The sequence below is a fragment of the Melospiza georgiana genome, chromosome 23, assembly GCF_028018845.1.
Source record: "Melospiza georgiana isolate bMelGeo1 chromosome 23, bMelGeo1.pri, whole genome shotgun sequence".
In the NCBI taxonomy this organism is placed as follows: domain Eukaryota; kingdom Metazoa; phylum Chordata; class Aves; order Passeriformes; family Passerellidae; genus Melospiza; species Melospiza georgiana.
In genome coordinates, this window is record NC_080452.1 from 4988655 (window position 1) to 5013855 (window position 25201).

General features: G+C 46.9%; 1 protein-coding gene across 1 annotated transcript; it reads right to left on the reverse strand.

Moving 5' to 3' along the window:
• Positions 1-7770: 7770 nt before the first annotated feature.
• LOC131092807 (tubulin alpha-8 chain) lies at positions 7771-20571 on the reverse strand. The gene is made up of 5 exons (XM_058039707.1): positions 20526-20571; positions 15254-15476; positions 11366-11514; positions 9378-10058; positions 7771-8161 (listed from the first exon to the last, which is right to left on the reverse strand). The coding sequence occupies exons 1-5, from the start codon at positions 20526-20528 to the stop codon at positions 7868-7870; spliced, it is 1350 nt and encodes a 449-aa protein (XP_057895690.1). The 5' UTR covers positions 20529-20571; the 3' UTR covers positions 7771-7867.
• Positions 20572-25201: the final 4630 nt, after the last annotated feature.

Below are 25201 nucleotides of genomic sequence, written 5' to 3' on the forward strand. Positions count from 1 at the left end.
ACAGGAGTACTGTGCATGGAAGTGCCAGTAAATTGCTGGAATGCTGAGGGAAGTGAGGAAGAGGAACTCCCATCTCTGGGTGCCATATGTTCATATGATCACAGCAAGGCATTAACAGCAGATTCAAAGGCATTTGTGGACAATGGCAGAAACTGTTCTATAGCACACTGAGACGTGACTGGGACACTTCCATGCACACATGGGCTCTGCCTTCCACACAAACACATCACAGGAGCTGGGAAGAAAAAAGGCAGAAACCATTCTGTCCCCCTCAGCAGGGAGCAGAGGAGTCTGTGGTTCCACAGCAGCTGCAGCTAAGCCCTGGTACCCCAGTTCCCTGCTCCAGCACCCAGCTGATCCTGCACTGAGTTTGGGGGAGCAAAAGAAAGCTGGGCCCTTCTTGCAGGATGATTTTTTTTCTTCCAATTTAACACAAAGCTCAGTGCCAAGGGCAGTGTAAGAGTGAAAACATGATTGCATGTGTGAGACAACAGGGACAGTGATAGCCAGCAGGTAAGATATAAAATATACATATATATGTGTGTGTATATACATTATATATATATATAAAACATATATGTATAATATATATACACACATATACTTCTTTTTATCCCATTTAACACAAAGCTCAGTGCCAAAGGCAATGTAAGAGTGAAAACATGATTGCATGTGTGAGACAACAGGGACAGTGACAGCCAGCAGGTAAGATAAAATACACACATATATATGTGTGTGTATATATATAATATATATCATATATACATATACTTTTTTTTATCCCATTTAATACAAAGCTCAGTGCCAAAGGCAGTGTAAGAGTGAAAACATGATTGCATGTGTGAGACAACAAGGACAGTGATAGCAGCAGGTAAGATATAAAATATACATATATATGTGTGTGTATATACATTATATATATATATAAAACATATAATATATATACACACATATACTTCTTTTTATCCCATTTAACACAAAGCTCAGTGCCAAATGCAATGTAAGAGTGAAAACATGATTGCATGTGTGAGACAACAAGGACAGTGATAGCCAGCAGGTAAGATAAAATACACACATATATATGTGTGTGTATATATATAATATATATAATATATACATATACTTTTTTTTATCCCATTTAATACAAAGCTCAGTGCCAAATGCAATGTAAGAGTGAAAACATGATTGCATGTGTGAGACAACAGGGACAGTGATAGCCAGCAGGTAAGATATAAAATACACACACATATATATATATATATGTGTATATATAATACATACATATATAAGAAAAGTAACTCAGCATAGGGCATTGCTGTGGCAGCTTGTGCAGAATTACACAGAATAAAGCCCTGAACTGCTGGAAGACAGCACCAGGCTCAATGTGGGATATCACAATCTCTTGAGAACACTGCACACCAGCAGCAGCACCCAAGGCAGGTTCCACAACAGGGTTTGGAAATAACTGAAAAGCCACAAAGATCCCCACTCTCAGCAGAACAAGAGAAGTGCAGCTTTTGCAAGTGGTGGTGAGGTAAGAGCATGAAATGCATTTGACAGTTGCAGCCACAGAGCTCTAAGAAAAGGAAAAGCAACACAAAGATGCTGAAGGTCTTTGCAGCCTTCTTGAAGAACATTGCTTGGAATTCCTCCCTAGTTTGGAGTTCTGCAACAAGTCTCTCACAGCAGCCACCTTTGAAACAGGAACTGGAACACTGACAGCCAGTAACCTCAGGGGTTCTTGTCTAGGAGAAAGGAAGATGAAAACTGCAGGGCAAAAATCACAGAAACATTGAGACTGGACAAAACCAGAGTCCAACTATTCCCCCAGCACTGCCATGTTCACCACTAAACCATGTCTCAAGTGCCACATCCACAAGATTTTTGAAAAAAACTTTTCAAAATGATGTGGTGGAGTCATCATCACTACCAGGGATGGTGACTCCACCACTGTCCTGGGCAGCCTGTGCCAGTGCTTGACCTCCCTTTTGGGAAGACATTTTCCCTAACACTTAATCTCAGTACAACTCAAGGTTGTTTCCTCCTGTCCTGTGCCTGTCCCCTGGGAGCAGAGCCTGACCCCACCCTGGCTGCCCCTCCTGTCAGGAGTTGTGCAGAGCCACAAGGGCCCCCCTGAGCCTCCTTCTCTCCAGGCTGAGCCCCTTCCCAGCTCCTTCTGAGCTCAGTCTCAGCAAGTTTGAGCCATTTCAGACAGGAATTTGTCCCAGTTTAAGCCTTCTGAAGTCAAACACAAGTTCTGGACTTGACAACAACAGGCACTTGCTGCCTGGTGTGTATGGAGCAGAGACAGGTCTGCAGATAGAGCCCAGCAAAGCCTCTCACCACTTCAATCCAGAACTATTTAGAGATGAAAGAGCTGCAGCTTAGGAGGAAGCCACAAACAGGCCCTGAGCACAGGGTGATGGCAGCTCAACATCTCCCATCACCTCCCGAGGGGAGCAGGGCTGCAGGGGCAGAAATGCCTCAGGCAACATGTCTGGGGCAGCCCTTCTGGAGCCCTGATCAGACCCACATGCACACAAACCCAAGTCATCTGGAACATTCTTTTCAACTTCTCTCAACATCTGATCTCCAGTCCCAACCCTATAAAATGAATTTCAATATTCCTGCCTGTGATCAGGACGTGCTTGCCACTTTTTTTAAACCCTTGTTCTTCCCTCAGCTTTGCAGCTGACGTATCAAAATCACAGCTGCACATATTGAGCCAAAATTGAGAGACCACTCACACATTTACTCGTGTCACACAGAAGCCTGGAATAGTTCTTAGAGCCAAGACGAGCACATCCAGTGGGCTGCAATGCTTCATTTTCAAGGGACTCAGATCCACCTCCTTTTTTTTCCTCATAAAGAGTAATTCACTTAAGATTTCCCAAGTCTCTCTGAATTTCTAATTAACTGTTCAGCATTAGAAAAAAGTAATTCCTAAATGTTTCCAGAATGTTTTCTGGATCTTCAAGCTTAGTGTTTACAGCTATTGTTTTCTAGCAAACATTTGAAAAGAAGGATTTAAGTTTTTGTGCCCAAGTACCCAAAGTTCCTGCCACAGACCAGGGAAAACAAAATAATGCTACAGAAAAAGTGGGAAACCTGCTCCTGAAAGTTGGCTGGAAGCTTGAGAAAACAGGGTAGTATGTCAAGATCTAAGAGTATCTTTAGACAACTCAACACATTTTATATCACGTGAAGCTGGCCATGCAAAGGAGGGACTGCAGAAAGCCAAGGAACAGGGACATGACAGCAGAAAGATGGAGACCAGGGTTTAACTGGCTCAATCCACTGAAAGGCTCCACACACAGCACCACTCCTCATGTGACTCTTGCCATTTTTATTTTTAATTTAATATCCTGTTATTCTCAGCATCTTGTCAGCCAACACCTACAAAACCTTCAGAGCAATGTAATTTTCCCCATTTCATCATGCTCCCATTCCTCTCCCCATTAACAGCCAGTTGAGACTCCACATCTTTAATCTACTTGCCCAACTTTTAGGAGAAATCTGTAGATCAAAGTCTCTGCACAGCCTGAACTTACACTGTTAGTCCTTTTAGTTCAAACCCAGATAGAGCCAAGGGATTAATCATTATCACCTCCCCAACACACACAGAAACCCTACAGCCCTTCCAGGGACTCCTGCAATATGATGGAAAATTGTTCTTCAGCTCTTTACTGCTGAGTTTACTTGTAAGCCCAGTCCTTGTTTTTGGACTTCAGAAGAAAACACTTTTTTATTTGAAGTAATTCCTTATAAACATGACAAAACAGGCAAGATCAGGAGTCACCTCATTCAGGATCTTTTTCCTGACAGAAGCCTCTGTGTTTTCCCAGCCAGAGCAGCTCACAGCTCCTATCCAGGATATGGCATCGCCACATTTAGTACCAGGCTCATTTTTCTTCATAAACCTTTTGGAATTATGAAATAAATGTGACTTCAAAGGCACTTCTGTGAGGGTGGGGAGGCCCTGGGTCCCAGAGAAGCTGTGACTGCCTCATGCCTGAAGTGCCCAAGGCCAGGCTGGATGGGGCTTGGAGTACCCTGGGCTAGTGAAAGGTGTCCCTGCCCATGGTAGAGGGTGGAGTGAGATGAGCTTTAAGGTGCCTTTCTTTTTGTTGCCACAAAACTTCAGCAAAGCCAGTGAAAAGCCCACCCCCTGCACAGAAATAGCTCTGCACTATAAATAGTGACCATGGCAGCTTTGTTTCCGTGCAGCATCTCCTACACACAGGAAACCATGGCCTGCTGCAAAGGTTTATCTGGCAGAGCAGAGGCACTGGGCACATGGCAGCACTGCTGCAGCTCTCAAGCTCTCTGACAGAGCTCACAGGGACTGCACTGCAAAGCAGAGTCACTACAGAACCATGCCAGCCTGGCTTCTCTTGGGGAATCTGGAGAATTCCAACAGGAATGCCAGCAGGCCTAGCAAGGCTGAAGGCCTGGGACAAAACACCAAAAATTGTGCAAAGATGCTCCTGTAAGCAGGCATAAAGTAATGGAATGAGTGAATGGGTGAACCTTGCCTATTTGACAGAATTTTAAGTATGTGAGACACAAAAGTTCTTTCTGATATTAAGTGAGATCAGTTTGTCTGTAGTAAGGAGGTAGAGGCATGTGTAGCTGTGGGCTTATGTTACCTCTTTCATTATACAATTACACTGTGGCATACTTACTCCAGAAATCAGAAATGTACATAATTATATATAAAATATAGATATTAGCACATTAAAGGAGACTCAGATTGCTTTTTCAGAGAGGGGAGTGGGTGGAAATCAAATTCTGCTGCATTGCATTCTCCTGGAACAGCACCAGAACTATCCTAGAACAGATCTTACAGATAACACCAGAATTTACCACAAAGTTCACAGTGACCGCCATGGCTCCAACTCGTTTCCTCCTCCTCCTCCACCTCATGACTCACACAAGTTTTTCTGTCAGGTGAGAGCTATTAATTGCCAATCTCAATACTGGAGAAAGCTGTGTCACCACACAGGTAAAGATATATTTAGTTACCACTAGATAATGCCTGCACTTCTGCCAGTGCAAACAGGCACATGACTGTGCAAAGCACAAGTATGGGCATTTCTTATCAAACAAAACAACAATTAAAGTACAGAATTGGAGAAAGGCTTTCAGAGTGCCAAGCAAGCAATTTCCTTAAAGTGACAGCTAACATCAACCTCTGCAAGTTTCAGAAGTTCACTCTTACACTCAAATTTTAATTCAGTGCAAGTTCTCTACATTTCAGGAAGCAGATGAGCCACACATTTGCTAATCCAACCATAGAGTCAGTAATTAGAACATTTTTAAGGGTTTCTGCAGCTCACTGAAGCAAGAGCAGTTTTAGCAGGATTTTCCTGCTGTAATTGGCTTCATATCTGAGAAAAACCCTATCTTATCTTAGCTCAGCATGCACATGCCTACACAGAGAGCAGCTGCCCACTAGCTAAAGCAACAGGGTTTCTTAATACTAATATGATGAAGGTTCAAGCATGATGTAGGCTGAAAATGTATAATGTGTTTTCAGCAGCAGTCCCATTGCTACCAGGTGCCAGAGCATCTCTTGTGAAACCTTCCACCCATCATGTTGCAGATTACATCTTCTCTAAGTAACATTCCATGTTACTTTTAAAAATTAAAAGCATAATGCTTCTCATCTAATGCCTACAGAGAATGCCATTCCCAGGTTTTCAGAGCTCAGCATTCCATGTGCACCAGGATTTTACATGGCTGAGAGCCCTGCACAGCCTCAGCAATGAACACACCTCAAACAGACACACCATGAGCCAACTCCCACTGCAGAGGAAGTGGCCTCTACACAAGTAATCCACAATGCAGTAAAAACCAGACACTATTTGCAGGAGAGAGTAGGCCAGGCTTCAATGAAACCAAATTCCTCACAGAAAAGCCAAATCACTGCTAAAAGATCCCACTAAAGGCCAGTTCAGAAACCCACAACTCCAACACAATTAACTTCCAAAGGAAATGATGGTGCTGCACTTGTGGCACAGAGCACTCCCCATGATCTGCTGGCAATACAGGATGTTTGGGGTGAAAACCTGACCCTTGCATGGCACCAAACAGCCCTGTGCACGTTTCTCTCTGGGAACTGCCATCCCATTAAAACCTGAATGATTGCCAACATGGAGTCCTTCTGACTGGAATGAATTGTGTCTGTCCCTGGGCCCCACCAAACACATTTGCTTAATCAACCAGTAAGCAGGAAAATATGTTAATCAACAGGACTTCAAATTCATGACAGTTATGTCTACCCTGGAACATAAAACCACAAGGAAAAACAAATGAGAAACTCACTGAAACACTGGCCACACTAGCTGTGCTGAATGGCAGGAGGTGTGATTGCCACACATCCTGCACAGCAGCAGGGCTGGCTGTCTGACACAACCATGGAGGTGATAAAGCACTAAGACTGCTCTCCCCATCCTTGTAAAACTGGTAACTTGTAGCTGCAAATCAGATTGACTCAACACAATGGCTAAAAACAAAAAAATACAGTGATCCAGAAAAAGAGGAGCCAAAGCAATTCCTGGTCAGCTCTCACAGACCAGGATTGTTCTGGGACCTTCTATCAAGAGCAGGAGCCTGTTACTCTAAATTACAGGTGACACCCCCACCTAGAACAAGTGCAGCCAACTGGGACCAGGAAAAGGGCCCCATTTTGTGAGGGATGTCAGATACTGCAGCATTACCTGAGCACTGAAGCTTCCATGCAGAAAGGAGTTCAGGATCTTGCATAATTCAGCTGAGACTCCTGCCAAGCAGGTGTGCATATCTGCAACCAACAGATTTCAAGGCTTGCCTGAATCATGCCCTGCTATTAAATCAGAAGGAATATGAGTAAGTTTGAAATTGGATGGGGAAAATTCTCCAGCCCAAATCTCATCTTTGAGTCAGGCTTTGGTATCCTGTAATCACATTCAGTATTCAATCATCAGATTTAACTATTCCACCTTTGGCATTGCTGTGGGGGAGACTGCTCAGTCATCCAGCTCTACAACAATGCAGTTATTTGGTTTGTGCTTCACTGTGTGCCCAGGCCCCCACTCAGTCGATGCAGAAGGTTTCAGACAGAGGCTGCTCACATCTGAAGATAAACCTGATTAGCCAAATCCTCTCCTGTTCCACCAGCTTACACAGAAGGATGCTCATATCTGAAGCCATGGAATAATTACTTCTGCAAAAGACTTAGTTTTAGGGAAAACTAAGATGTTTAACTTTGGCCAGCTAACCCAGAGATTTTTCTCCAGACAGTTTCAGGAGGGACTGCAGCTCCTTCTGTGGGAGGGCACAGCAACACGAGGGCAATCATTGCTCAGGCTCTGGCTACAGTGGCAGGTCCACCATGCTATGGGACACCCCTCCAGGACATCTCCTCCCCATCCAGGTTACTGCATCTCTAAGTCATGGCCCTCTCTAAGAACAGGAGACAGCTAACTCAAACAGCCTTCAGCTTTGCATCTTTTATGGGTAACACAGCTCCTTTTGCCTCTTGTGACACCAGCTCTAGAGTCTTGGAAAATATATACCTAACACCTTCCAGGAAAAGCTCCAGCTCATTCTAATCTCATGTTCTGGGCACTAATAGCTTTTCACATAGCAATGCTTAAAGGACAAGAGCTGACTGAACCATAGCATGGTTATTTTATTCAGCTACCTTCTTCAGAAAGTAATTCCATCTCCTGGACTGCTGACTGCATGTAGTTAATGAGTGCACATAGTGTTTGGACACTATCAAAGTTCTTGATTAAAGAAGTTTATTCCAATCAGTTGACATCATTTACATTGCTACTAAAGAGGCAGTAAAATGGCAAAGACTTGCAATTCACTGTTGGATTTAATATTCTTCTCCTTCATCTTCTCCATCCATCGAGTCTGTGCCCACTTCTTCATAATCCTTCTCAAGTGCAGCCAAATCTTCCCGAGCCTCTGAGAACTCCCCCTCCTCCATCCCTTCTCCAACATACCAGTGAACAAAGGCACGTTTGGCATACATCAGGTCAAACTTGTGGTCCAGGCGAGCCCAGGCCTCGGCAATGGCCGTGGTATTGCTCAGCATGCAGACTGCCCGCTGCACTTTGGCCAGGTCACCCCCAGGAACCACTGTGGGGGGCTGGTAATTGATGCCAACCTACAGGAGAGGTGGAAGAGACATGAGTTTCTCAGTGGTGTTTGACAGTGACAATAATCAAAGTCAGACAACAGGAGTTGATTAAAATGTGTGACTCACAAAACAGCCCTGGCATGAGAACCTAAATCTCCACATCTCAGAATACAAACCAGGTACCTACAGAACAGCTCAGAGCAAACACACTCCATTGTGGAAACACACCAGAGTTTTCCCCACCTGTCACAGACATCTTTTTATAAAAATCCTTTATTTAAGATTTTTCTCCCTTCTGAGAAGCTGTAGCCTCAGCAACAAAATGTAAACAATGGTTATCTGCTGTGGAATGCAACAGGTGCATCTGTGATTGGTCTCAGGAGGATGTTTGGATTTACTGACCACTCACGGCAGAGCTGGGTCTCACTCTGCTGAGACACAGCTCTTTGTTATTCATTCCTTTTCTATTCTTAGCTTAGCTAGCCTTCTGAGAACTTTCCTTCTATTCTTTTAGTATAGTCATAATGTAATATATATCATAAAATAATAAATAATCAAGCCTTCTGAACATGAGGTCAACATTCTCGCCTCTCTCTTCATCCTGCAACCCTCGTGACCACTGTGACACCCACCAGGCTGAGAGAGAAGACATCCCCCATGGTGCTGTGCAGCACTGTTGCCAATCTACATTAGATTGCTTCCCCCAGTGGCCAGTTGACCCTGCCCACCCCAACTGTTCATCCCCCATTTCCCCTACACATTGCTGCCCTTTGCCTTCAGGTCACTGGTCACTGACCCCACACAAAGCCTGTGCACAGCACATGGTTGTGTCTTTGTCCCTGATCCCTTGGCGTGGTGGATGCAATAAACCTTCACTGGAATACACCATACTAAGACCCTTCCTGTCTTCCCTCTGCTGAGCTATTTGTGGGGTGTGTGTGTGTGTGCATGGACTTGGAATGGCTGCTCTTGTGGCCTTACTCTGAGCAGCTTCTGAAGGAGACACTTTGAAGAACAGTAGTCAGAAGCTGATGTTGTTTCTTCATGGGAATGCCATGTCTGAGGCTCCAATTATTAGAGGAACTAGCCAGTTTAGAAACCCTTTGATTATTATTGGTATAACTACGAACAAAATTATTACTGGCAGCATTTCCACCACCCTGCCCCATTGCCACAAAACAGCACCCACCACCCAGGACAGTGAAAGAGAAACCTAAGAAATCATGGTGGAACCGAAACTTGCCTTAAATCCAGTGGGACACCAGTCCACAAACTGGATGGTGCGCTTGGTCTTGATGGCAGCAATGGCAGCGTTGACGTCCTTGGGCACCACATCCCCGCGGTACAGCATGCAGCACGCCATGTACTTGCCGTGCCGAGGGTCACACTTCACCATCTGGTTGGAGGGCTCGAAGCAGGCGTTGGTGATCTCAGCCACGGAGAGCTGCTCGTGGTACGCCTTCTCTGCTGAAATGATCGGGGAGTAGGTGACCAGCGGGAAGTGGATGCGAGGGTAAGGCACCAGGTTAGTCTGGAACTCGGTAAGATCCACGTTTAAGGCACCATCGAACCTAAGGGAGGCAGTAATGGAAGACACTATCTGACCGATGAGGCGGTTCAGGTTGGTGTAGGTTGGGCGTTCAATGTCCAGGTTCCTACGGCAAATGTCATAAATGGCCTCATTGTCAACCATGAAGGCACAGTCAGAGTGCTCCAGCGTGGTGTGGGTGGTCAGGATGGAGTTGTAGGGCTCCACAACAGCTGTCGAGACCTGAGGTGCAGGGTAGATGGCGAATTCCAGCTTGGATTTTTTCCCATAGTCAACTGAGAGGCGCTCCATCAGCAGAGAGGTGAAACCAGACCCAGTTCCTCCCCCAAAGCTGTGGAAAATCAGGAAGCCCTGCAAGCCAGTGCACTGATCTGACTGAAAGAGAAAATACAGGTGTTCAAGACATTGTGTGCTTTAAGAATCCCCAATCAAGCTCAAGAAAGACAGCACTGAATTCTGACACATACCAACTGTTCAAGCTTCAGAAATACAGAATTTATCCATCAAGAGTCAAGAAGGTGTCCCAGGATAAGCAATATTCTTGGCTGGTTTAAACCCTCTATGTATTGGATGATGACCACTTCAAATCGCTAGCTTAAAATTCCTTCTATCCCCAATTCTCAGCTGAGGCCATTAACAATGAGCAAGAAAACAGGAATATTCTAAGACCTACACACTATCTATCCCTTACAGTTACTTGGCATTCTCTAACTGCACAAAAATGGAGCAATCCCCCATCCCAGAGCTACTGTAGCAATGCTGCACGAGTGCCAAGTGTGTATCTCTGCAGGGGGAAGCGAGCTGTCACAGCCCATTACAGTGCCAGTCCCATTCACCCCACTCAGGAGACAAAACCAGACAGCCCTGTCCTCACAAAGAGGTGCCACATGATGCTCAGCTCCCAGGACAACAGGGACTGCCAACAGCTTGTACAAAGAAATCATGACTGTTTTTCAGGTCAAAGTAAAGCCTGCTGCAAATTTATCATTGCTTTAATTAGAGACTGTGGCAGTCAAGCGTTGAGAATAATTCCAGTTGTAATCTGCAAAAGGTGAACTTTACACCAAGACTCAGTTATAATTCCATATCAAAGCACCTGGAATTTGTGCAATGAGAATTACCACCTTTGTGACACAGATTGGGCAATGGACATGCTTAGCAGCCCTAAATAGGGAACTTGAACTTTCTAAACTGCTCCCTTCATAAGTTTGCCACATGACTGAAGAACTAGGGAAGCTGAAACATCCCAACTTACTGAGATTGATTCCTTTTCTACTGTTATTACCATAAAATTAATCCAGAAATCATAATAGCAGGAAATGCAAACAATAGTCCAAACCACAGAAACAAGCACTCTTATTTAAAATTCCTTGAAAGAGCCACAGCCAGACACCAATCCTTCCCCAGCAGGAACTATGCAAATCATAATTTTTGGTTCTGACTTTCTAAACATGAAACTATAGATGAAGTTTTAGGTGCCTCATCAGCATTTTAGGCCACTTGAAAGCCATATCTGACAGCAGAAACCCAGCCATTCTCAGCTGGCTAAGAACAAAAGCAGATGCACACTAAGTCCACAGATTCTCATACCACAAAGAAATGAAAGCACAGTTGATGTATTTGATAACCTCATTTCCAAACCCTGTAAAACAGATGTTTCAGAGCCTGCAGTGGAGCCTCACCAGCTTCCTGATGCGCTCTAGAACCAGATCAATGATCTCCTTCCCCACTGTGTAGTGACCTCGAGCATAGTTGTTTGCAGCATCTTCTTTGCCAGATATCAGCTGCTCAGGATGGAAGAGCTGTCGGTATGTCCCATTCCTAACTTCATCTGGGGAGAGACAAGATACATATTATTATATAATATAGAAATATTTCAAGTAAATGTTCTATATAGAGCAGCTTTTTCAAACTTCCAGGGGTGTCCAGAATAATGTATTTAAACCTTTAGAGATAAAAAGCAAATACCAATCAGTAGGTGCCTTCCCACAGCCTAAATGCTGAATAACTAAGAAAAATTAAGTTATTGCTTAGGAAACTGCTCTATTTTACACCAAAGTTTAGAATTCTGACCTGTCAGAGCAAAATTAAAATCTGGACTATAGCAGAAGCATTTTTCCAGTTTAAGGCAACTTAAGGCCCATTTTGCAGCCTGTAGCCGAAATCCCATTTTTCCCCTTCACTTCCCAATCCCTCCAGGATTCTGCTTGACCCCAGTTTCTGTGGGCAAGCAGAGCCAACTCTGCTTACATGTCCCTTTCTCTTCACTGTACTTTGTGCCAAAGGTGGAGAAGGGTTCAAAAGAGATGGAGATGCTCTTAGAGCAATTATCTGAACACTGAGCTGTAAGCTGTAGCACACACATCCCCCAGCAGTTTTTGGAGACTGATTAAGAGCCACTAGTTCCCAGAAATATGCACTAACACCCAGCAGGCTAAAGCTCTGTCCTACCAGAAAGGTACAAAGACACTCAGCAGAGCTTTGTCTCTGGTTTAACTCAAACCACTCTTGTGTGCTATTGCAGTATTGCATTCTTTAATTTAAATCAGGTGGACAGCAGAGAGCCTTATTAACTACAGCTGAAGTTGCCTGCTTGCATGTATTCATTAATCTGAAATAGAACAAGCAAGACAAAGAAAAGTAAAACTTAAGACATAAAAAAAAAGTTAGCATTTAACCAGTTTAGGCTGAGCAACTCCCACTCCAGTCTGCAATCCAACAGTCTAAAGTATTTCTAAGACTGCATCAAAATAAAAACAATTTGGAAAAGTTTACCACCCAAATACCCATGTGTCTAAGACTTCCTATAATACTTCTCCGCATTAAAAGAGACAAATATAATAAGGGAAAAATATAGAACCAAAATAAAATGGTTCTTTCTTTATCCTATGCAGACAGGGGTAGCACGAGCCAGGATGGTCCTTGGGAAGTAACAAAACTTAGTTCAGAGGATCAGCCACAAAAGTGTGCCTGGAACAAAGGACTTGGGTGAGGGGACAGCTAAACCAGCTTGCCCCAGATATTTTATCCTCCATGTTTTCAAGTCTAGCTGGGGTAGACTGTTAAAGACACTTGTATTGAATTCCCAGATGTCACTGCCCTATTTTGTGCTGGAAAGTTTGATGGTATTTTCCCACCACATTCACAGAGGTGGTGCATACCCACCATCCTGCTGCTTTGTGCAAGGCCAGCACTGACGTGGAAGGACAGAAACCCCTGTGCACACATGGCAGCTGCATGCACAAAGATGGTTTTTCATAAATTCAGTGCACAGGGACTTGCTGCATGAATGGGGACTCATGAGCCCTGCCCAGGGACCTGGGGCAGTAATTTCCACATTAGCCAGGGAGGAGTAACAGCCATTTCCCAGAAAGGCACAGGATGTAACCTTTAACAAAAAGCCCTAACTTTGAGTATTATCCATCTCCCCACACTACACCTGCATCACCAACAAGCACTGGAACACTCACTACTTTTTAGCATTTGTTCCAAGACTCACCAGCTCCTCTGCCCTGTTTTGCCACCTGTCTCATCTCTGAGCTGTTCCTGGTTGCTCAGAGCCACCACCTGGCCAGAGCAGAGGAGGCAACAGCCACAGAGCTCAAAAAAGCATAAAGCCAGACCTGCAACAGCTCCTGGGAATATCAGTGCATGGCCAAGGGTGCCTGGGCTCATTTCAAAGTTATAGCCCAGCACTCCCTCCCTGAAACAGCCACACAGCTTCTGCTCCCCTGAGAGGTTCATCTGCTGTGTTAGCCACAGGAAGGGGTCTGGTGGGTTACACTGAACAGAAGTTACAGAACAGCCATGGTTTGGGTACAGAGGAGTGGCCACAGTCACATCTCCCCAGCTCTGTATTGCAGAAAGATAAACCACAGCAGCTGCATAAGCACAGGCAACACAGACCTCTGCTATAACAGCCCCAAATCACTACTTGAGGCAAGATAGCCAAAAACCAGCACCAGAACAATTACTTCTGGCACACACTGGTGAGAGGAAATCCAGGATTCCTGACATGAAGGATGAAGGTCTTGTGAAACCAGGAGCTCACATTGAGCTGACAGTGCATCTACTGCCCCAGGATGGAGGACTGGTCAGTAGGTGATGCATGGGATCACAACTGAACAACCATGAGATGGTGTTGCCAGAGCTTGGAAGAGAACACATTTTCAGGAATAGACTGTTTCTCTAAGATAAGGCACCAGGAAGCTGAAGTGCATGTTCAGAAATCTCTGAATTTAGGCCAGCTATGGGGACTCATTTCTGCAAGCACTGTTCAGCTTCCACAGACTGCTTTGGGAAACTACAGCAATCATTCCTGTGTGCAATAAGGAATCTTCCTAATGACATCTATTGTGTCTCTTAAAGAGGTTCTACTGACTGCAGCACACATCATGCCATACTGTTCCAAGGGGCTGGAACTGCTCCTTGCATAGCAAAACCATGAAATGTGTTCATGAGACCCATTTAACTCCACAGCCTGGCAGAAGGCAATGCTGAAACTCCTGAAAGCTCCACAGAGCACTTTTGCCAGTCTCAATGAAAATAAAGCCAAGTATTTTCCATCACTGAAGGTGTAGGCAAGCTTCATGCACTAAAAATTTAAAGCCCAAAGCATTTTTCAGGACTAGAGGAATGGATCCCTCAGCCAAAACCAATAGTGTAAAGTATTGATGTGGCAATAACATGTGGCAATGCTCTCCAGTGCCTTGTGAAATACAAAGCTGTGCTTTGTCTCAGGTACATACAGGCAACGTGTGTATTTGTGACTGTGAAATGGGTGGAAACCAACAATGGGACAGTTATAAAGGTGAATTCTAATAATAACTGAGGAAAGTAAAGCATGGAGGAAGGTCTTTGAACCTGTCTTTTGTTTGCAATTAACCTTTATAAGTCTTAAGAATTAAAGCGTTAAGGATGTTGCTCTTTGACAGGAACTTTCTGCTTAAGCCTTAAAGAGCTCTGCAATAATTATCTTTTCAAGTATGATTTTAGAATATTGCTTGTATCCTTGAAACTATAGCTTTGGAATATATATATAAAGGAAATATGCTTATCTCACACCTTAATAAAGCAGAGAAAAGCAGCTTGAGAAAGGAAGATGAACATCAGCCCAAGGATTTATGGTTTCAACCAGGGGAAGCTGGACATCACTGTTATGAGACTTATAGTCTTTGCAATTAAAAGGTGGACCCACATCTGGAGAGCTGGACCTCACCAGATGGGATTCTTCTTCCTTCTTTCAGAAACCAGACCAGCACCATCTGGGGATGCTCCTTTTGGGGTACATCCTGAGAAAAACTAAATCACAATAATGTATAGAATTGTGACGTAAAAATTGGGAATAGAAACTGCTGATGAGTAAAAATGGAATAGAAACTGCTGAGAAAGCTTATGAGTATCCCTATAAATACCTGTAACCCTCAACTATTGGTGTGCAGCTGGAGGGAAAACTCCCCCCCAGCGCTGTATTGCTCATACTTTACCATATCAATTAATAAATTGATTGCTGCTTGAACATTGGCCTAGCCAAGCTGCTCACGAATAACACCTTGCAGTGTCAGTGTTACCTATGACTGCAGGCTCGAGGTCCACAAAGACCGCCCTCGGGACGTGCTTCCCCGCCCCCGTCTCGCTGAAGAAGGTGTTGAAGGAGTCGTCCCCGCCGCCGATGCTCTTGTCGCTGGGCATGTTCCCGTCGGGCTGGATGCCGTGCTCCAGGCAGTAGAGCTCCCAGCACGCATTGCCGATCTGCACGCCCGCCTGCCCCACGTGGATGGAGATGCACTCGCGCTGCGGACAGGGACAGGGACAGAACGCACGGCTCAGCACAAACACAACTGCCCTTGTTCAGCACGCCCGGGGGGACTGCCAGCCCGCAAAGCCATTTCAACATTGGCCTGATTGTCTCGGTGTTGGGGGCATTTGGCACAACACATGACAGGACACAAAAGCCCCTTTGAGGCATCATCAGCTCCGCCCAGAAAAACCCTTTTGGACATTATCATTTTTACAAACTCATTCCCCTTTGTTATTTTTCAATCAGACAGGAAGAGTCTGATCAACTCTTTCAAGTTCTTCAGCCAATTTCTCTCTTCATACCAAACCAAATATTTAGAAAAGCTGATGATCACACCTCTCATTGGCCTAAGTGTCCAGAACAGCAACACCCAGCGCCCAGAAGCAACAAAATCCTCCCAGGACCCGGAAGCACCTCATTTAATGTACACAAAACCAAAAAAATATTCTCCAGACCCCTTGAGGAAACTTTGTCACTCAGTAGGAAAGGCTTTGCCTAACAAACCCCTTCACAACCCTCCATAAATACAGACTCATCAGGCCTCAAACCACGCTGCTGTACACAAGGTACTGAACTCCTCAACACCAGATAAAAACTACCTCATGAAAGCCATGTAGAAGATAGTTCATGGCAGCAAAATCATCTGTTCCTACCCATTTATGAATTCCCAAATTCCCTCTAATGTCCAGAGTTTCAAACCAATTTCTTTAATATTGCAGTACAGGACTTCAAATGATAAAAGACAAACCCTCTCCAAATTCTGGTCCATCTGTGGCATTTTATATTCAACATCTAGTTTTGAATGTCAGTAAAGGACATTCTAGAAAAGCCTACATAGATTCCAGTTTAATGTGACCATTACCCAAAACTCTGTTCAGACTCTGTGACTGGATGGGACAATTTGGTTCCCTGGAATTCCAGGACAAGCAGGAGTACTTTCAGGCACAAGTACAGGCCAGGCAGAGAATGGGCAGAGAGCAGCCCTGGGGAGAAGGACATGGGGTGTTGGTAGATCAGAAGGACATGGGGTGTTGGTAGATCAGAAGGACATGGGGGTGTTGGTGGATCAGAAGGACATGGGGGTGCTGGTGGATCAGAAGGACATGGGGGTGTTGGTGCATCAGAAGCTCAGCCCCAGCCCCGTGCTCTGGCCCCCCAGACCCCCCTGTGCTGGGCTGATCCCCCAGGGGGCAGCAGGGCAGGGGGGATTCTGCCCCTGTGCCCTGCTCAGGTGAGGCCCCACCTGCAGAGCTGCCCCAGCCCTGGGCCCAGCACAGGAAGGAGCTGGAGCTGCTGGAGAGAACCCAGAGGAGGCCACGGAGCTGCTCCAGGCCTGGAGCCCCTCTGGGAGAGCTGGGGATGCTCATCTGGAGAAGAGAAGGTTCCAGGAAGACTTTAAAGCCCCTTCCCGGTGCCTAAAAGAGCTCGAGAGGGACTTTGCACAAATGGAAATGGCCTTAAAATACAGGATGATAGGGTTAGACTAGACATTAGGATGAAATTCTTCCCTGTGAAGGTGGCACAGGCTGCCCAGAGAAGCTGTGGCTGCCCCATCCCTGGAAGTGTCCAAGACCAAGCTGGACACTTGAAGCAACCTGGTCTGGTGGAAGAGATGAAACTGGATGGTCTTTAAGGTCCCTTCTAACACAAACCAGTCTGTGATTCTATGACCTGGAACTGCCTATTCCACATCCAGAGTCAATGCAGAAAAGCAGCACAGTCCTTTCAAACGCATTGGGAACCCCATTAAATTAAAAATTGTATTTGTCAAAAAAAAAAAAAAAAAAAAAAAAAAAGAATCACCTGTTCTCAAGCACAGCACTGAACTGTTTTAAGCTCCCATCCATCCAAGCTGTACATTCAGGTGTCCAGCCCACATCCTCTCTGCAAGCAGCATCACTCGGAGCTGCTGCCACCCTCCTCCCCTCCAAAGCCATTACACCATCACCCTGCAGGCTGAGGCACTGAGCTGGGCCAGTGCTACATGGCAGAGAGCACACAGCCACCTGCACAGTGTGCAAGAGGTGACAGGAAAGCTGACAGCAGTGCCACACAGAGCAGACATGGCCATGACTCAGGGAACATCCTTTGGGAGAGCAGGACAGCCTGAAACTTCTCTGCAGGGACAGAACAGAGACCACCACATCAGCCTGGACCCTCACCTGACTGAGGTTCTAACAGTGACCTAACCCTTGCTGGAGAAACCCCCAAGCAGCTGGAAAAGGTCACTGCAAGGTGTGTAAGGACTACACCACACCAGAGATGCAGTGGGTAAAGAGAAGGGTATGTGGAGCAGCTGAGGCCATTGGCTTGGGTAGCCAGAGAAGAGGGGAGATTTGGTCATGGTCTAGAGTTCCCCACAAGAGGACACTGTAGTAGATAGGGTCAGGCGCTCGGAAAATCTTGCGATGTCACGGAAAGCAGTAGAGTTCCTCTCCCCCTAACTCCTAGCGATAAAGGATCATCCAAGAATGTAGTCCCCCATAACATTAGTAACTTTCTACTCCTTACTAACCAATTACAGTAAAGTAAGACCCCCTGACGTAGGGAAAAAACTTTCCCAGTATAAAACCCGATGAGACGGGACAATAAAGGTCTTGAACCGTCCACCATACTGGTGTCTGCGTGTGTTCTTGGCCCGAGTGACCCTGGAGAGTTTGGGTCGCCGTGCCGTTTCCTCAGAACCAGGTCGCCTCACCTTGCATCAGAAGGCGTCAGGAGACTCTTTGGTGACCAGTGACAGGACCCCAGGGAAGCTGTGCCAGGGCAGGTTTGCCTGGATATGAGGAAAACATCCTTCCCCCAGAGGGTGACCAGACAATGGAACAGGCTGCCCGGGTCACAACCCCAGGGCTGACAGAACTCAACACAAAGAGTGGGACTCCTGGGGGTGTCCTGAGCAGGGCCAGGAGCTGCACTCAGTGGCCTTTGTGTGTCCCTTCCAGCTCTGAATGCACAGCTTGGCACCACAGCCACAGAGCTGAAACGTGGCATGTTTACTTGGACAAAATACAAAGTTCAACACATGGGGCAATGACTCCCTGCACAAACAGCAGTAACTGAGGGGGAGCCCTGCTGCAAAGATCCTGGAGGCTCCCACACAAACCAGCCTGAATGTCCCACGAGTGCTCTTGTCCTCAGAAGGGCAAGCCATGAGCCAGGGAACAAAAGGAGACATGTGGGGAGCACAGAAGAAGGCTCCCTCTGCTCTGCAGGTGGCTCCAGGGCAGATTCTCAGAGGTTGATGCAAGGCTCAGGTTTGTGTCAGGAAAAGCCTCCCCAGTGGAATGGTGTGGCCCTGGAACAGATCACTGCACAAGTGGGAGGGGATTTCCATCCTTGGAGGCTTTCAAAACTTGGCTAGACAAGGTCAGTGATAAAGCCTGGCCTGGTGCTACTGTGAGTCCTGCTTTGAGAGGTCTTTCACCTGCTTTCCTACAACTCTACTAAGGACTTTTAAGTAGTATGTGGCTATTCAATGAAGCACAAACCTCTGTCAGACACTAACAGATTCTCTGCCCATTTTGTGCTGCATGGCCTTTTCACAGAACCAATAATACTGAAGAACGAGGCTCCAATTTTATTCCAAGAGCACCAGCTCCACGCTGGAATGACAGGCAAGAGAACTGCCACACTCATTATAGCTCAGGGCCTTCACACATCACTGATGAGCTTCAGAACAAGGATTAAATGTATACAGACAGTGCTGGTAAATGCTGTATTCAAGCCACTACAGAATCCTCTTATTTACTTAACTAACACCCAATGCTTTCCCCCACACTTATATACATTATCTGCAGGCACACAGTTTCAGGCAGAATTTCTCCAGCCCAGTCTCTGCTTCCTTTCCCTACAAGATGTGCTCCAGGTGAAGGGCACTGCCCTGTCCTGTCACTGCCCTTCCAGCAGCTGCAGCCTCAGCCCCTTGCTGCCCTCACTGCTGGGCTGCAGCCCCCCAGCTCCCCCACAGCACTGCTGGATCAGGCTCTGGGTCCCTGCACTCCCCAGCACGGTGCCCAAGGTGCAGCTGTACCTGTGTGAGGCTGATGGAAAGCCAAGCTTGCTGAGAATGGCTGTGCCAGCTCAGACCAAACTTAGCAGCACACCACATGGAGAAACGCTGTCGCCTTGGGATGGGACTCCACGGAACCTACATCCTTTGCAGAGACCTGGGGCTGCATTCGTATTCTTGATTTGACTTTATTTGAAAACCGTGACAATAAACAGCCCCCGAGAGAAGGGTAACAGCAAGAACCTCAACACATCCCACCAACACTCTAACTTCCAATAATTTTCAGCTTAACAAGTATTTCCCACACATTCACATGCCTCCAAGCAGCAGTCTTGCTACATTTGTAAATCCATGTAACCTTCTGACAATCTCTTTTCAGAGATGTAGGAAGGCAACACCCCCGCGGGGAAGAGCCGAACGCCCATCCCAGCCTCCAGCAGCGCTGCCCAGCTCAGCACCTGCACCGTGTCCTGTGGGATACCCCAGCCCCGTCACACCGCTCAGACTGCCCTTCAAGGTGACTCAACCTATCAGCTCATTCTCGCCAGCCCGTCTCACAAAGTCCTTCAGGAACTCTGCCCATGAGCCCAGCCCCCGGACAGCCGCGGGGCAGGAGCGGGGGAGCGGCACCTCGGCACCTCCCAGGCCGGTGGGCCGGGCTCCTCCTTCCCTCCCTGCGGCCCCGCGGGTCGCGCACCGCGCGCGGAGCTGCCCCGGCCCCACACGCCGCGGGAACCCGGCGGCTCCGCATGGACAGACGGCCCCAGGGGCTGACGGTGCCCGGGACGGAGCTGCAGCCCCTGAGGGTCCCGGGGGCCGCCATGTTCTCGGCGAGCCCGCCACCATTTTGGGACGAGACGGCGGGAGCGACAGGGCGCGGGACAAGACACAGCTCGGGGCAGCGAGACCCACTGCCCACACGGCTCGGCGGGGCCGTCCCGCCGCCCATCCCGTCCCCCTGCCCTTACCGCTGCAGCTCGTGGAGCTGCACCGGGCTACCCCTGGCCCGCCAGGCCCTCGCCCCACTCACCATGGCTCAGGAGCGCCGGGACAGACGCGCAACGTGTCTGGGCAGCACCGCAACAGCGGCAGCTCTTACCGGGCACACCTTTTATAAAGTGAGGGGCGGGGCGTTCGGCTCCCTGCGCTGTGCTCATTGGCGTGGCATGCGCTCACCTGTAGATTATTGGGTGGCAGAAATGTCTGTCACCACCCTGCGCGAACTATTGGCTGATTCGTAACAAAGGGCGGGGAGGGGGCGGGGTTTAGTCTTCCCGCCAACGAAGGCCGGCACCTTCCCTCTCCGGCTCCGCTTCAGGCCGGGGATCGCTCTGCCCCGGGCCGGGGATCGCTCTGTTCGGAGCCAGCGGCTGAAGGGCGGGGGGCTCAGCACTGCCCACCCCTGGCTATTGGCCAAGGGCTCCGAACTCAGCCTGGGGAGCCCAGAGTCAGGGGCTGCTGCCCTGGGAAGGAGCCCTGAGGGACCAAGGGCCGCTCACGCCCTTGCACCCACGGGGTCCTGGGTGAGAGCTCTCCCTGTCCCGGTTCCGCGCACTGAGCCCGGGGAAAGGTAGCAGTGAAACGCCCGGGCAAAGCGGGGACTAAAGCATGGACACCCCGGGATCTGCTGGGGGACAGCCCCAAGCCCCACATCTGCCCGGTGGGCACCCACAGGGCCTGTCCTCCAGGCGCTCTGGGTGCTGTCTCTGGGCTGAAAAAGAAAAATCCCTGTCCCAGGAGGGTGGAGGCAGCTCCACTGCAGTCACAGGGACAGCAGGGCCAGTGCCAAGTGCCACTCCTGGGATGGAGAGTCACAGAATGGAAAGGACTCAAAGCTAAAGGGCCAGATCTGGAGACCCACATAGGTTCTACAGGAATCATTAGGTCTGGAATTTAAATGCCCCAGTTGAAGTTGGATAATAAGTGGAAAGCATAAACCCCCTGTGGTATGTCCTAAGGGTTATATTAACAGAAATATTCCTGCAATTGCCAAACTCACTCCCTGGGTAAAAGCAGCTGCTGTGTGTGCAGGTCTGATATTTGATACCTGGAGTTCCATCCATCCTTCAGGGCCTCAGCACCAGCATCGGTTTCAGGAAATTCCTTCTTCCTGCACTGAGCTGAGTTTTTGCAGCAGGGGAGGGACGTGAAACAGTTTTGAACAATAACAAAGTAGGTGATTTTTCCTCTTCCTGTACAGATCTCCAGGCCTGCAAGCAGCCTGGATAAAGGGGGTACTTTTAGCAGGAGTGTGGTGGAATTGTGCCAGGCTGGATCTTTACATGGAGGGAAGGGATGAACTGATCCCCAGGGCAGGGAACTGACACCTGCTGAGGATGCTGCTCCTGCTGTTATCAACCCCATTGTGATCATCTGAGCCCAAGGCATGGAATGAAACCTGTGTGGGTGTGCCCTGAAAGGAAAGAAGGGCAAAAGCACTCTGGAAAGCAAGGACCAGAGGATTGAGAGAGGGTCAGAGGTGGAAGAAGGGGAAAAACCCACAAATAACACTGATATAATTGTTTTTCCAAAGAAGGATACCTAGTGTAATGTGTGACTGAAAAACAAGTGGGCTATAAGAAAGCACTAAACTGTGTTTAGGGAATTTGGCTGATGTATTAAGTTTTAGCTTTCATATTTTCCACATTCTGTACTGCGTTAGTATATAGATCTAAATTTCATATAGAGTGTCAGTGAGTTCTCACAGTTTAGTTAGACAAAACAAGGACACCGCTGCAGCTTCAGGCCCTAAAAGTGTAAACAGCAGGGAATTGAGGAAAGCAAACTGGGAGGATGGGACTGCATAACCTGGAGCTGGAATTGGACAACGAACCCCAATATGGAAATGAACCAAAATTTATAAAAGTGTGAGAACTCATGGTTTGCCAGCTGTCTTGGGTGTACCCTCAGCAGGGTCCTTGTACTGCACAAGGTGTATCCTTTGAAGGCCTTTTTAATAAATATCTCCTTTATTCCTTTAACACTGTCTAGCTCTGTTCTGGGTGGCCTCTCAAAGCATCATGGCCATCCCCACACCAGAGTGGGGAGTGATCACACAAATGGGTACCTGTGAGCTGGGTGATGGACACCAAGGGCAAACATACACCAAGGTGTGCAATGTGATTTTAAAGATAAGTCTTCTCTTTCATGTTTTGATCCTCAGCAAGCCCAAATTCTTTGCTTAGTGTTTTCAAGCTGGTATATATTTGAAGAATCCAATCAATATTAAACTACTAATAATCCCCAAACTGTGCTCCAAGAGACCTGAAAGAACTTCTCTTCCTGTTCTTTTTTCTCATTTGTTTTATCCTAATTGCTTGGCCTAACCTCACTGAGCATGACCTTGGCTGCAAAGTGCTCTTAGCTGTGACCATCTCCTTAGTGAAGTTGTTTGGTAAAGAAGACCAGGATGGTCCTGGTGGTCTGAGACAGGAAAAACTGAAATGACAGAGCCATGGAATGGTTTGGGTTGGAAGGGACCTTAAAGTTCATCTCATCCCATCCCCTGCCATGGCAGGGACACCTTCCACTGTCCCAGGCTGCTCCATCCCTGTCCAGCCTGGCCATGGGCACCTCAGGGATCCAGGGGCAGCCACAGCTGCTCTGGGCACCCTGTGCCAGGGCCTGCCCACCCTCACAGGGAGGAATTTCTTCCCAACACTGAGTTTAAATCTCTCCTCTTTTAGTTTAAACCATCCCCTGCCTCGTCCTGTCACTCTGTGCCCCTGAAAACCTTTGCAGCTGTCGATGTTCATGATCAGATAGGAGGGATCCCTCCTGCAGTGGGCATGAGCTATTGGAGGATGAAAGAGATAAATAGTTACAATATTTTAGTTTCTTTTTGTTCTTTTTTATTTAAGAAAAAAACCCCAGTTAGATGTTTTTTGGTTTTTTTTAAATCATCTATTGTGCTTTTCTCAGTTGGAAAAAAACACCAGCACTACATGTCTAGTGGGACTTTGCAAACCCAGATTTAGGAATACTTTTCCTGTAGGTTAAAAGAGAAAATAGGTCAAATTAGATTTAATTCTTCCAATTGTTGCTATTGTATTACAAATACTTCAGTGTTATCTTTTTATCCTTTCTCAAAGCCTCCCATTTTAGACACCAGGTACACTGTGAGAATTTCATCTGCTCATTCAAAACAATACATTTGGTTCTGTTGTTCCAAATTTCTAAGGAAATCTTCAACTTATGAGCAAAGTTTAATCTAAACTGTAGAATGTATGGGAAAAAAAGTGCCCACACTGGCTTAAAAAAATCATAATTTTTAAACTAGTTATAAGACTTTAAAGATTTGATTTATGTTTTTCAAATGCTCTGACCTGAAATAACACTGCCACTGCTCCAAATGTCCTTCAGCTCTGCCAGTGCAGTGGGACAGGGCCTGGACTGCCCGTGGTACAGAGTCACACTCAGAGGGAATTTTATATATCCCATTTTATTCTCTGTTAGAAACATTGCAGCACCACCACTGAGATGGGCCAGATCCCTTGCCAAAACAGAAAATTCAGATGGTATTGCAGAGTTCAGTGAGCATTCTTTTTGGCTTAGCTGACAAAATCAGATTGGGCTGGGCTGTGCTGTTAAAGGTGCCCTGGTCCAGTTTCAGCTGAGGTTTTGACAGGTTTAATTCCTGTGCTTAGTGCCTGCTCTGACTTGGGCACCTGCAGCCTGTGCTGGCATTGCCTCAGCCCCACTCCCCAGGCTGTGCTGGGTGTCTCATGTGGCATCAAGGGCAGGTTCAGGTTGGACACCAGGAAGGATTTTCCTCTCTGAAAAGGTGATTAAACACTGTAAGGGGCTTCCCAGGGAGTCCCCATCCCTGGAAGTGTCCAAGGCAGGACTGGACGTGGCACTCAGTCCTCCAGGCTGGTGGACAAGGTGGGAGTTGGTCACAACTTGGGCTTGATGGTCTTTGAGGTCTTTTGCAGCTCCATGATTCCGTGATTTTGTGAAAAGGACATCACAGCAGTGATTCCACATGTTTGGAGATAAGTGTGCCTCAGTTTCCCTCAATGTGCCCTCCCACAGCTGCTGCACTATCAAGAATTCCCCCAGTCCTACAGAAGCTGATGCTGCTGCACACCCAAACCCCAATCCTTGGGACCTGAAATGCTTTTGATTTAGTTTGACTAAATGGTCATGTCAAGTCCAAGGGGCTATTGGGGCTTTCTTGAATACATTCTTTTTTCCTGCTGGAGGCCAGTTCTTGAGCAGCAGAGGTTTTTGTTTCTCCAGTGTGAGAGCCTGAATGAGGGATGTGGGACTCCAGGGGCTCTCCAAAATGCAGTTTATTCCATTCAAGAGGTTACAGCAGTCCAGGGTTGTGGGTGACAGAGCTGTGCCCACAGCTGTCAGCTCCAGCTGCAGGCAGGCCTGGAGACCCTTTGGTTTTGGTTACAATGCATTCTATACTTTTCTTTTGGTTACAATGCATTCTATACTTTTCTTTGCTGAGCATCTAAATACAGTAGAACCAATCTATACCTCAACTTTTATCTATAGCCTATCATAACTACTATAATTACCATATTCATGTTACTATTCTCCAGTCACTAAATGTTAGCACATTGCAGTTTAAGCTAGAAGTTGTTTTTCAGTTTTCTTGCAGTGGAAAATCCTGAGACCTTTTTTCTACTTGCCACATTTGCTGCCTTGTTTGCCTGTGCTCTCTTTCTGCTTGGTAAAAACAACTTCTTGTTT